A 13,665-nucleotide genomic window follows, 5' to 3' on the forward strand; every position below is an offset into this window, starting at 1 on the left:
TTAATTAACAAAGGGAAAATAAGAGGGAATATATGTGTCCTTAGATTTTCCCATGTGATTGCAGTGCAATTATCTGAGCTTGATGGAGCAGCTCTGTTAATTAAGGGCATCCTGTGCTGCTGATCTTTATTGCCTATTCTGTACCCATTCCGCATGTTGAATTTCCCGTAATGATATTAAACAATGTACATATCAGCATCGATACAGAATTCGCTGGAGATTACGACCAAGGCGAGGGAGAGTTGTTACGCCCGTAATTCAAAAGCGAGTCTCAGAGCCAAGTTCCGTCCCCAGATCTGCCTACACAAGTCTTCCTGATACGCGGGGTGTTAATGAGTGCTGAGGGAAACATCTAAAGCTTTGATTTGTCTCATGATATCTTAACGCTCACAATCTGCTGAAAGCAGAGCTCGACTTCAGCCGCTCAGCGGGGCTCACGTGGTGATCACCAGCGTGGGAAGCCTGCGTTACAGAAATTACAAGCTCTATGAGTTTAACCTCACAAAAGACAGAAAGTCTAGGAAGCGAAAGGGTTAGTTCCTGAAAATGTCTCAAAAAGGTTAATATCAAAGAACGGGAAATAGTGTTTAAGGTAAAGATGCTGTTTGCGTACAGGCAAGCGGGTGCATTTTGGTAGAAATACAGTCATTTATGTGAAGTTGGAGAATATTGCGGAATAAGCTTAGCAAAAACAAGGAGAAGGAAAATTCTACTTTGAAAATCAAGTTTGATTCGTTTATGAAAAGGGTTATCTCTTGCAGTTCCCTGAAACGGCAAGGCAGTGGCAGTCCAAGATGTTTCTTCTTGTACTTCAAACTGATGGACCAGTGTCCCAGGCTGGCTGTAAGCTGGGTGGCTTTTAAATGCAACACAACCCTCTCAAGACACCATCATCGTCATCATAATAATAATAATATAATAATAATAGCATCGATAATGACAATAATGCATGTTTCCCTCTGTGTAACGTGTGAGCTCATGTCCTGCTGGGCATTGCCAAGGATTAAGAGTCTTCTCAGAGATCTTTTCCCCCTGCGGAGGCTGCACCTCAAGGGCTGTGTCCAGTTTTGGGCCCCTCACCACAAGAAAGACCTTGAGGGGCTGGAGCGTGTCCAGAGAAGGGCAACGGAGCTGGTGAGGGGTCTGGAGCACAAGTCTGGTGAGGAGCGGCTGAGGGAGCTGGGGGTGTTCAGCCTGGAGAAAAGGAGGCTGAGGGGAGACCTTCTCGCTCTCTACAGCTCCCTGAAAGGAGGGGGTAGCCGGGGGGGGGTCGGTCTCTGCTCCCAAGGAACAGGCGATGGGACGAGAGGAAAAGGCCTCAAGTTGCTGCAGGGGAGGTTTAGGATGGATATTAGGAGAAATGTCTTCCCTGAAAGGGTTGTCAAGCATTGGAAGAGGCTGCCCAGGGCAGTGGTGGAGTCCCCATCCCTGGAGGTATTTAGAAGCTGGGCAGACGTGGTGCTGAGGGACGTGGGTCAGTGGTGGTTTTGTCAGTGTCAGGTTGGTGGTTGGACTCGATGATATGAAAAGTCCCTTCCGACCTCGACAGTTGTATGATTCTGACTCTATGATCGTTCAGTTTGTATTGTGGCCTCCTGAGGCTAAGAAAGATGCTTCCAGCGAGGAGCAGCTAATGTGTGTGACCAGACTAAAGTGAAATGCTGGGAGTCCCATTGGTGCTGGCGCTGGACGTGCCAGACCGAACATGTTCCAGCAGATGTAGCAAAGAGATAATCCACCACCAATCTGCCACAGAGAGCATCAGCTGGCAAGTAGTCACCTCCTCCGTAATCATAGAATGGTTTGGATTGGAATGGACTTTTAAAGATCGTCTTGTTCCAACCCCCAAATGTAACAATGGTAAAGAAACTTTTGTTTTCTGTCTACGGATTTCTTGGTTGCTTCCTGGATCCCACTTTTGAAAAGTTCAAGTGATGCAAATACCCTGAGACCATCTGCTCTGTGTTCCTTGTGACCAGTGCAGCAGCTGGCGCTTCCCTTCCTTCTTGTTTGAGATCACTGAATGTTCATCACCCTGAAGATTTGTGTCTGTACTTTAGATTGGACTGGTTTAGCTCAGCATGATCCAACAGATTTTTAAAGCTTTACCTCCTAAAGTGACTTTGGAGCAGTTCTTTGAACAGTCGAGAAAGTTGTTTCGTGGCCATAAGGGTGGGACACAGATGATGGGATGCTCATGCACTGTGTTCTCCATGCTGTGGTGGTATCTATACGCTCTAAGTCATCGACAGCCTGTATCAAAACCAAGTAAACGAACAATGAGCTCAGTGCCCATATATTACTCCTCGCTCTTAACTATTTTTTAATAATTGCCCATTTTTAACTTTCTCCTCCACAGCCTTAGGATGTGACTCGAAAATACCTGAGGCGCTGCGTGAGGCCTCCTGGCCAGCGTTGGTAAAGCAGGGTGCAAAGCAGACACTGCAGGCTCGGAAGTCCAACCTTCCGTCCGTAATGCAGAGGAGATAGAAAAGCTAAGAATTCCCTGTCGTGTCTAAAATTTCCCAAGATGAGCATACATTTAATGAATATACACAATTATATTTCTTTTATAGCGGTGCGTACCTGCAAATGTTCCTAATAGAGAAGCCACGATTTTATTACTGTTATTAAATGTATAGGGTTCCCGGAGAATATTAGATGTTCTTGGATGCCTCGGTGGTTGTTTAGCTGGAAGGACCAATATTAACAGTAGGAGGATAAATCCTCACGTATCCACACGCGGTGTTTGGTACAATTGCCGCTATTAAAATATCACTTCGAGACAAATCATACGTTACATGTTTGAAATGCATCTAAGGACACTCGTGCTTGAAAGGATCTAAGGCAGCGGTAAATGCCTCCCGAGTAGTTCGTGCCTGCTACGGCGCGTTCGGAATTCAAAAGAAGGTGAATAACTGCTGGTTGCAATTATTTTCACTATTTTCAGCTCCAACCTCTGCTCCCAAGGATTTGACAGTCATTACACGGGAAGGGAAGCCCCGGGCCGTCATTGTCAGCTGGCAGCCGCCGTTGGATGCCAATGGAAAAATTACTGGTAAACATTTACATTATCCTGTATTTTCCATTTATTTACCATTCAGATCATTTGCCGCTTCCTCTCCCTCGGTGGATTTTGTTTTTTTCTTGGGCGCTGTTTGATCTGACGGTATTTTCTTTTCTCTTACTTCCACCAGCCAACTTGGTCTAGGATTCAAGGCAACGTTAGGAATGCTGCAAGATGTAGAACTCAGGGGATGGAAATCTCTTCTTTTTTAAGGCTAAGAGCAGTAATATAAGTTTAAAAACGCAGCACTCTTAAGCAGAGGTTTCCTGGTACGTGCTGCTCAATGATAATTAGAAATGACTAATACTAAGTACTTTGTTTGGCAATAATGCAATACATAATATACATAATGATAGGTTGCTCAGTGCAGCACATAATGGGAGAATTTATTGGTAGATATTTAACTTCGCAGTAACACTTTAAGGCAATGATGATCAGGGGAAAAAAAAAACCCTTAATATTGACTGACAGGGACTGAACTTAATAGACGCTTCACAATGACAGATTTTATTTTCCAAAACATTGCATAGAACCTTAGTGCCCAATTAAGAAATCCATTACAAACCTTTAATGTTAATTTAGTTTGAAAAATACAGTAGAGTTCTATCTGAGATTTTGCATTTAAATGATGATTTTAGGCTGGCAATAGACATCTGAGGGGTATAATTATTAGGAGAAACATTTCTCGTCTTCAGAAATATGCCCGTTACCGGTCACGTTGCTACAAACAGTTGGGACGGCCCAGCTCTACAATATGGTTTTGTGCGCGAAAAAGCATGTTTGTGTCACCAGTACTGCCAGTAAGCCCAGCAACACGCTGCTGAGGTGTTGGAAAACACCAGTACAAGAGGAAGAACGCTGCAGAGTGCCGTCCCACGCGAGCCTTTAGCCATGTAGAGCAGCGGGTGGGGTTTTAACAGTTGTAACTCCACCGGCATCAGACGCCCAGGAAAATATCCCACTTTCTATTACCAGCAAAATAAGGAGATATTTCCATGCGGACATGGCCCAGCAGTAACGATTCCTAGGTTAGACTTGCACAACGGTGTATAATTTCGCTCTACGTTATCATCAGGACTTTACAATCCGTGACAGTGTCCGAAAGGAGGGTGTTTTGATGAAATAGCTCTGTTTACACGAACCTAATTTAGCCATTAGAGAGAAGAAATGATCGTTCTGATGGACAACACGCTGAAATAAGGGTCCTGATTCCCCAGTGACGAAAAGACGAAATAAAATAAAAGCTTTTCCTGACTTCCAGGGTGTCAAATGACTCCGCGGTAGCAACTTTTATAGAGTTTCTCCATCGACGGCAGCGTTCAGACTGGGTCCCTTGACATCCGTGCGCAGACATGGTTCTTGTAGCGCTGGGTTGAAGAATGAGTCTCGTAGGAATTTTTTTAGGACGTGTGTGGTCCAACGTTGCTTAGAGGCATCAAGCAGAGGAAACCGCTCCATGTGGAGAGCAGAAATACCCCCAGCAACCAAATCTTCATCCCTACAAGTGCTGGAGTGGGTGTATCTGTGTTAATTTGAGAAACAAATATGAAGTTATGAATATATATATCTGTATTAATCCAGATGTCGTGGTCAGAGCAATTGCTTTACGAACTCCAAGCTACAAGCCTCTAAATGAAATCTCATCACATAAAACAAGCCCCTCCCCCCCCCAAAAAAAAAGAAGAAAGCAGAAAAACATACCACGTCCATCCTAATGCCGCTTGTCCATGGGCAGTGTGACCATGGAACGAGTTTTGAAAAGCATTTTTCTTTCAGGAAAGAGTAGGGAAGTAGCAATAGTAACTTTTACGCCAACTTTGTAGTACCTGTGGATCCAGGCAGAAGGATGATGTCCAGAAGACCCTCTGGGGCTCATTCCTGCGGCACGGCACCTAAGACCAGGCTTAGAATGGGTTTTCTGCATATAACTAATTTGCCAGGGAGCCTTTCAGAAAAAAAAAAAAAAAAAAAAAAGGTATTTTCAAAGTTAGGCAGAGACTGGTGTTGCAGGGTGTGCTGGACCTCGCAGCCTTGCTTACAGCCTTTGTTCTTCTTCCCAAAATTACATTTGTTGGCAAGATAATTCCTACAAACTCTTTATCATTTCCTAACACTGATCCTTCTGCTCTCCGAGTTCTAAAATTTTAAGTTTTATTCGGTGGTCAGCAGCGATCGTAGTACTCTGAGCTACCAAAATCTTTCATTCTTCATTCTTTTCCCCAAAATACTTTCCCCTGTAGTTGCCAAGAACTATTGCATGGCTTCCCAAAAGCACCCGCTAATTGAGGTGTATCATTAATGCCCCTTAGTTTTATTTCAGCACTGAAACACTAAGGACTTAGATCATATGGTTTATGGCAGCTGTCGGACTAAACGGTGCACCTGAATTTGAGAAATGTGCTTGTAGCAGCATTTTAATGCCCGCTACCTATTTTTACATTTGTTAAATCTATATTTCTTAGAGCGAATACTGTAACTGTGGTTGTGTTCTATAAATAGACAAATGCGTATTGTCATAACATTCCTCAAAGCTAGTTTGATGGGAGACCTGCCATCCCTGCTTTTAAAAAGCCAACCCCGATTTTCAAGAAATCGGAATTTTATCTGTCTTTCGTAGCAGAGGCGCGTTAAAATTGGATTGCAGCACTAACTGAGAGACTGTGTTTGTTCAGCTTACATCCTCTTCTATACTTTGGACAAGAACGCTCCGATCGATGACTGGGTTATGGAGTCCATCAGCGGCGACCGCCTCACCCACCAGATCATGGACCTCAACTTGGACACCGTCTACTACTTCAGAATCCAAGCGCGCAACGCCAAGGGAGTGGGGCCCCTCTCCGATCCTATTTTCTTCCGGACTCTGAAAGGTTTGCATCTGTGTCATCGGGATATTAATGACACGTAGAATTTTCTAATGCCTCCGTGGGAGCTTTGCAATTAATTCCCTGTCAGCCAGAAGCGATCTTACTGCTTGAAACTATTATTGAGAGATAAAAGCAAAACGCTACGTACGGTAGTTGACAAAAGTAAACCACATAATGAGGCGGTAACTGTATTTTTAAATTCAATCAACTGGAGGAAAGCACGCTGACACCACCTAACTTTCTACCGTCAGTAATAAAGCTAATTGGATTTGACGGGATTTCTCTAGGGAGGTCCCTTTTCATTTTGGATCCTCCGGTGACGGTAGGCACCTGTAATGACTCACCGCTATCAACAGAGTAGGCGTGCAAAATTACGATTAAAAACCTCAGCAAACTGAGATGCAGCTTGCCTTTATATGGGGAAAGTTATTCCGGATATTTTGCGGTATCTGTTGTTAACAGACTAATTAATACCCGATCCCTCTCCCTTAGTGACCAGGGAGAAGGAGCGGGCAAAACGAGGGCACCCAATTTTTTGGGGGGGCTGGTATTTCAGCGCCACTGGGTTTATGAGAGCAAAGGCCCGCGCTTGTATCAGACCCGAATTCAAATTAACATGGAGAGAGAGATTCCCCTTCTCTCTTCCCCGCTGCCTGACACGATCTACCCAGAAATGATGAGTTCTGAAGACGTAAGCGATATTAGCGTGAGTGGGAAGCGAGGTGCTTGCCGCAGCTCTGCTCCTTGTATTTTAACTGTCGCTCATTCATTTGCACGAAGGTAGGAAATTACTTTTTAAAAGATAGGCAATTAAGGAAAAACTCCAATCACACAAACAGCCAACCGGTACCGGGAAAGAAGCGTGGCGTATGAGAGAGCACGTTATCGCCATGTCTTCTCTAGAGAAAATCCAGGGATTTGGATGGAAAAATAACATCTTGGCAGAAGGTAATTGAAACTGGATGGGCCTGAGAAGTCTCGACTGGCGGGAAATTAGGGAAATTCAGACTCAAGCCTGGGCCTGAGAGGCTTGGAATTAGCGTTCGCACTCAGCCCACTTTTTGATCAGTTCTAAGTGACTTCATTTCCCGCCAGCTGTACAAAAGCCAAGCAAAACGACGGCGGCAAAGGGCAACGCGTCGTTCCCTTTTGGGGGGGACTTGGTTGGTTGGTTGGCAAGAGCTTGCATTGTTGGTCCTTCAGCAAACCCGCATGTGAATAGCGGATTTTTTTCTGCTGGGGAAACTCCGTTTTCAGCCCTTAAGGCAGGCTGTCGATGAACGAGGCAGTGTCCTCGGCAGCCCTCTTGGCTCCACTGGTGTCAGTGTCTCCAAAACGCGCTCAAGCCGGGGAGCGAAAAGCCTCATGCAACGATTTTCACGAATTAGCGAGAGTCGGGGGGAATTGAAAAAACAAAAAAAAAAAAAAAAAGAAAAATTATATCAATTTGTCCTGAGCTTATCGCCGCCTGCCCAGGTTTGCAGGACTTAACTTGTCCCAAGTCATGTTTCGCTTTGAGTGAATTATTGGTAAGATCCTGATTATTCATTCGCCCCTGCCGTGAAATGGGAAGAGATAGCGCTTTGCGGGCGCTCCGTCTCTATCAAGCGGGTGGTGCCAGCTTAATTTCACGCTCACAATTTGTGCCAGGCAGCAGAAGTCTATTAGACCGGGTTTAAAATGAGTCAAGGCATCAAAATATAATAACCGCAGACTAATGAGATATGAAAAGATCGAGAGAGCCAGATAGCTAACTAAACCAAAAGATTAATGCACTTGATAGCACCTACTCTGTAATGTTTACACAAAGTACCATAAAACTCATTTGGGAAATGAATTCGAGATCAGACAGCATCAACAGATACCAAAAAGATGAATTTATACATTTGTTACATCTTGTAATAGCCTACAAGGACTATGTCTAATACCCTGCCATGAATACTTAATGATATCCACCCTAAATATGTCATGTTCAATACTATTCAGCTGGTTTTTTGACAAATCTCTCCCTGCGCTTGAGGTGAAGAGACTTTCTGAAGTCTCGAGCGCGTTCTGAATGATGCAAAAATGTTGGTTTCCCGCCCTTAATGATTCTGAACAGAAGATGGGCACGTGCCAGATGGTAACGTGGGCTCTGATGGCAAAAAATCCGTGTCCTGATCAGAGGGGGTTTTACTAAAAGTGTCAAAGATCCACTGAGTCACCCCCCGGTCTCGTTCCGTGGATTAGAGCACATAAAGCTCCTCCGAGGAAACCGAGCCATTGCTCGCGTTGTAATTGTGCTGTGAGTATTCGGAGTGACTTTCCTTTACTGATGAAAATGTAGTGATCTGTGAAAAAGAGATATGTTTAGTAGTAAATAACGCCCCCGCCGAGCAACGAGTTTATATTCTTCCACCTCGGCTCCACTGATGATAATATACAGGCAAATAGGCAAATCCTTACCTTATGTAAATCGTCGTTACGCTGTGAACCTCAATCACTCTGCGACACTTTACATCAGTTGAGGATCTGCTTTTTTTTTTCTTACGCTCCGGCTGGTTAAATTTATCACTTACAGCGCGAAGAATCTGATACGTGCTTAGGGACCTGGAACAGAAGGATAAAGTGTGGCTGGACGTGCCACCTTTTCTTTTTTGTTCTAGGATTTAGGCCAAAATTTGAGGTCGTGACTAGGATTTTTCTTATTCCTTACTGAGTCTGGATGACTTCAGTAAATACTATGTGTACACATATATATAAAAATATACGTCTATGTGTCTATGGAAGAGAAGCAGAGGGTGCCCAAACAGTATTCGTGTTTTGCAGCCTTTCGCAGTGTATGGTCATGAATTTCCCCCCCGCCGAATCTAAATTCTAACTCTCGCTGTTGCATTATTTTTACGGCATATACCTTCCCAGAGATTCGTTAAGTGGCAGAAGTAAATAAATAGCCTGAAATTTGCTTGCAACTGCCCATTGAAACGGGACAGCTAAAGAGCGAATGAACGAACCGGCGACAGACAAGACAGGCAGGAGGATTTCCTCAGTCTTCCAAATAACGTGTCGGTGGTTTTTTTTATTATTTTTTTTTTTCTCATCTATTACGGAAACAAGCAAATCTCAGAGCTGCACTTGCTAAATACGCTTTCTCCTCAGCCCTACCTGTTCTGGCTCTCAGCCAGCGTTGACAAACCAGACCTTCCTTGTGTGCCGAGCGCCTTCAGTTACAGCGCGTTTAAGAGCAGCGTTCCGCTTATCGGAATCGCGCGAAACGTTATATCAATAGATAGAACCTGACAAAAGTTGCCTGTTGATGCGCCTGTAGACGTTAACGTCGCGCATGAATGAAGTGCGGGATCGGATGTGGGTTTAAAAGGAAGAGTGGAAAGGGGGAGAGAGAGGGAGGCGATGGGCTGACTCTCGGATATTCCCTAAGATCAGCAAGGAAAACTCTCCGTGGCCTTTCCACCGGCCGCCAGAACAAAAATTGCCACTGTATCATTTCTACAAGAGCCCTGAAACCGCAGATGATGCCGGTTGCCCCCCTTGACCCCCCCAGCTTTTGGCAGGGATGCTGGGGGGCGGCATTTCTAGCCCTGCAGTGCCCTCTAATGCTGCCTTGGTGGCGCGGTTCATCGCCAGCGCGTCCCAGTTCATAACCGGCACCAACCGGGGACCCCCCCGGCACAGTTATCGCCCCCCCGGGCCGCAAGTTGGCAGGGGCTTCGCCTCCTCCGTCACCTGGAGAAGGCGGCAAACGCCGAGCGGTGCCAGGGCAGCGTCCGAGTGGCGTCAGCGCTGGGACGGAGGTAACTTGAGCTGCGAGCAGGGATTCCTCTTCCCCTGGCTATATTTGTCCGAAGGGAAAAGTGATAAGCCAGGTGTGGGTCCGTGGGGAAGTGCAGACTCGCCGATTTCTCGGAAGTCCGATGCAATGTGCTCCGTAGGCCCCTTTTCTTCTCCGCATCCATGGGAAAAAGTCTGAGAGGGGGAAAAAAAAAAATTCCTGAGGGTTTGGGCAGTCATCGAAGGAGCTTTTCCCCCCCTTTCTCCAGGCACGGAGCTCATAGATGTGTCTCTAAATGTAAATTATTGCTAGTTCAGTACCTCCTTTTGTTCCTAGCGGGATGCCATGATCCAGAGGAGGTTTTGTCGGGATTTTAGCAGCCTGGGGAACAGCACGCTCCGCACCTGCAGGCAGCGGTGATTTGACTTCCAGATTCATGTGCCAAATCACTTCTTTTTCCCCCCAATTTCCTGTGCTTAAGGTTCTTGCATAATTTATTAAGCAGAGGACTGGTTAATGCTCTACGATGGTAGCTACTTAGGAATCCGAGGAAAGTTTAATTCCCTCGGCCATATCATAAATAGTCTGAAGTTGTAGCTGTGCAGGAAAGCTTTTAATGTATCTGTTGAATTTTGAAGTCTTGTCTGGTGCACTTCAGATCACGCTATCTTTTTATGGTTATTATGCAAAAACCTGTAAATAGTTTTAAAGCCCTTTGTAAAAAGCTGAAACAACGATAATATAAGTCAGGCTGAGCTTTCAACGTGGAGGTGATTTGGCTGTAATTAATTCAAAGAAGCGGTCTCTCTCTCTCTCTCTTTCCCTTCGTGCTTAATTAAACGTCCCAGATCACATTGATAAAAGAACAAGAGAATGAAAAAAAGGTTTCACAATTGGAAGAACTTGGTGAAAACTATCTGCTATAAAGCACAGTTCAGCCTGTGGTCAGAGTGGAAGGAGCCTCTGGACGATGCTCGTGGCCGTGTGGTTTAGATTTAGGTGGTTCTGCAGGAGCAAGGAGTTGGACTCGATGGTCCCTACGGGTCCGTTCCAGCTGGGGATGTTCTGTGATTCCATGATTCTGTGTTTGTCCTCTCAGTTCTCCAGGATCTCTCGGAAAACGGGAACGGCAAAACTCCTCCTGCACCATCCGCGCCCGGTGCAGGACGGCCGTGCCGTGCCATCCCGCTAACGCGACGTGTCACCTCGCCACCGCGGAGCTGTCAGCCTCTAATGACATTGTCTCTTTCTTGCAGCCGAGCACCCTGACAAAATGGCTAATGACCAAGGTAGGGTGCCCTCAATCTGTCACCTTCGCTGCCGGGGCCTCGGGGACGCGCCGGGGAGGGGGTCGCGCTTCTCACCTGGGCTGCACACCTGATGAGGCAGACGCCGGCGCGATAATTAATCTTGTTAATGAAGTTCTGCTCGGCTGAGGCTGCTGCTTTGATGGGGAAGATGTAAATTTTCGGGAGAGGAAATTGTTTTGTCTCTCTTTCTGAAGGACCAATTAAAATGTCAAGCTTCTTTGTATGAAATAAATTCTTAGTCTCTCTGCTGCACTTCTGAATAATTCACATTAAGTATAATTAAGCTCAGCATAATTTCCAGGCTCCTCTTGCACCCTTCCGTGGGTTATAGAGTAAAGTTCAAAAGCCTCCCGGTGAGAAATCATAAATCATCTTTTCTCTCAAAACAGCAGCTCCTGTTTAATAATAGCAAAGTTTAGTCAACTTTTCAAGGCATTATCATTACGTTTTCCAAATACGAATATGTGTCTAATTAGTCGCAATTCCTCTGCTCCTGTCTCCTTTCAAATACTTGTGCAGTCTGTTGCTAGGATATTTTTCCTTTTTTTTTTTTTTTTACTTTAGACCTATTTATTATGAAGTATTTCTTTCAATTACAGCGAGAATGTTGTACGTTTATGTGCTGTCTGCCCAAGGAAACGGTGACATTTTGAGAACTCAGGCCCGATCTGGGGAGGTTTATTAGGATTTGAACTCGCTGATTTTAAGCGTATGATTTGCTGAAAGAAGGAGAAGTATACAAATTATAAAATTAAAAGCTCGTTTTGCTCGGTATGATTTTTTGCACCACGGCACACACAAATTGAAAATGTCAGGTTTGAATAGATAAAAACTATTTTGAAAGGGTAAAAGTGTTAGGTTACAAAGAAGCCTGAAAGTAAATTGTCAGTCTGTTTTTCTCGAATTTGCATTTAAAATGTTTTTGGGCAGGTTTGGGAAACCTGGGAGGGGCTTCAGCACCTGCTAAACGGCACTGAAAAAGCGTCAAGTTCGGTTTTAAAAAGAAAAAAGGGAAAAAAAGTGAGGCTGGATGGAAAGTAGAGTTTGTGGTTTGGTTCTTCACTCTGTATGTCTCTTTTTTTCAGCCTAACAAGATGGTTGTGGGGCCGTACAGTGGTGCTGGTTAACGGACCTCAAAATGCCACGGAAAAACAGAGTTCTGGGTCGTTTTGTGCATCGTGTTCCTGTGGGAACGCTGTGCCCCTTGCTAGGGTTTTCCTTGCTACGGGAAAACTCTCCCCAGAATAATTCATTGTTCTTGCGCAGCCCGAAGAGTGTTTGCAGCCGATGTAGTGAACGATATTCCACATAGACTTTAAATCGGGAAAGATTTCAGCCAGCCTGGTGTAACTACGTGGAGCGGGATGTCTGGCTGACGCGTATCCCCGGGGTGGTGACCGGGTGTTGCCATCGCAGCCGTAGCCTGTGAATTCCCGGCAGATTCGGGGATGGTGGGGTTTTCTGGTTTGCTTTGAGTCAAATAACTTACTAAATTGAAAAGAGGTTAGTGTGTCCTCAGCAGACAGCATGAGTTAAAGACAGTCCCTCCTAGTAGATAAATACTGTCTTTTGCCTGGCTGGTGGAAATACACGGCATTTGCGTTCTGTCGTATATAAGGAGGAGAAATTCTCAGCCTTTTGTTCTATCTTCCGTAGGCTTGTTGATACCTGAATTGAGTTTCCATTTGTACGTGACCTCAAGGATGAATTCTAATAAGATGAAGTCCAAGGTCTTCACTTGCATTTACTTGATCTTTAGGCAACTCTGTTAAAGACAAGCCCATGGGCCCAGGTCTCACCGTAACTGTACTCCGAGCACATTAAGACAAACAAAGTCAAAGTTTCTGCAAGCTCATTTGCCTTAGAAATCATCAAAGCTAATTCTTTAATCGTCCTGAACCAACGTCTGCTGAAGTCAGTGGGAGCCTTTTAAATTACTCTGGGCTTTGGACAAGGCCTTTAGGGCCATCTCCGCCGCAAATGCAATTCTTATTGAGTGACATGAATTAACTCTGGTAGGTCATCTGTCTCTAAGGCCGGCTCGTGGTTCCTGAGTTCAGGAAGCAAAATTCATTTACGTGGTAGAAAAGCACTGTTGGAGGGTGTGGGACACGCGAGGGCATTTGGGCAGAGACACCGAGGTTACAGGACATGAGGAGATGGAGCTTTGAAGATCCCAGATGTGGGGTCAGCTAGAAGGACCGTACAACTGCTGCCATCCTTGGTGCAAAAAAGGAGATGGGAAGGAGAGGAGAGTTTGGGGAGAACCTCAAAAATTTCTTGGTCGGATGTGCTCCCTGTTGTATGAACTCCTTGGGAGAGCAGAGACCAGCCACTGCAAGAAGGGTGGAGAAGAGGAAGGAGGCAGGAGATGCCTCCTCTCCATTATTTCAGTCTTGCCCATGAGCGATGGAGAGAGTAGAGCCCATCCCATCCCATCCCATCCCAGCTTTAGTCAACAACTGTCTGACAGAGAATGAGAAATCCTGTTGCTGAAACGCAAATAACGCTCCCAGGGTGCAAACACTGTTATCCGAAGGGCAAAAGGAGGAGGAGCATCGGCATCTAGAGAATCAAATCACATATTTCCCAAGAGAACCCTTAAACCTGAAGTGGGCGCCAAGCCCGTAAATGTGTCAGCTTCCTTTTACATTT

General features: G+C 45.3%; 1 protein-coding gene across 1 annotated transcript in view; it reads left to right on the forward strand.

Moving 5' to 3' along the window:
- Positions 1-13,665, forward strand: part of LOC128902487 (netrin receptor DCC-like) — a 592,493-nt gene that overhangs the window by 533,708 nt on the left and 45,120 nt on the right. The window contains exons 19-21 of the mRNA XM_054185611.1: positions 2,951-3,058; positions 5,740-5,934; positions 10,957-10,989. Coding sequence (XP_054041586.1) covers positions 2,951-3,058; positions 5,740-5,934; positions 10,957-10,989 — 336 coding nt within the window. The remainder of the gene's footprint in view (positions 1-2,950; positions 3,059-5,739; positions 5,935-10,956; positions 10,990-13,665) is intronic.

The sequence above is a fragment of the Rissa tridactyla genome, chromosome Z, assembly GCF_028500815.1.
Source record: "Rissa tridactyla isolate bRisTri1 chromosome Z, bRisTri1.patW.cur.20221130, whole genome shotgun sequence".
NCBI classification, from domain to species: Eukaryota; Metazoa; Chordata; class Aves; order Charadriiformes; family Laridae; genus Rissa; species Rissa tridactyla.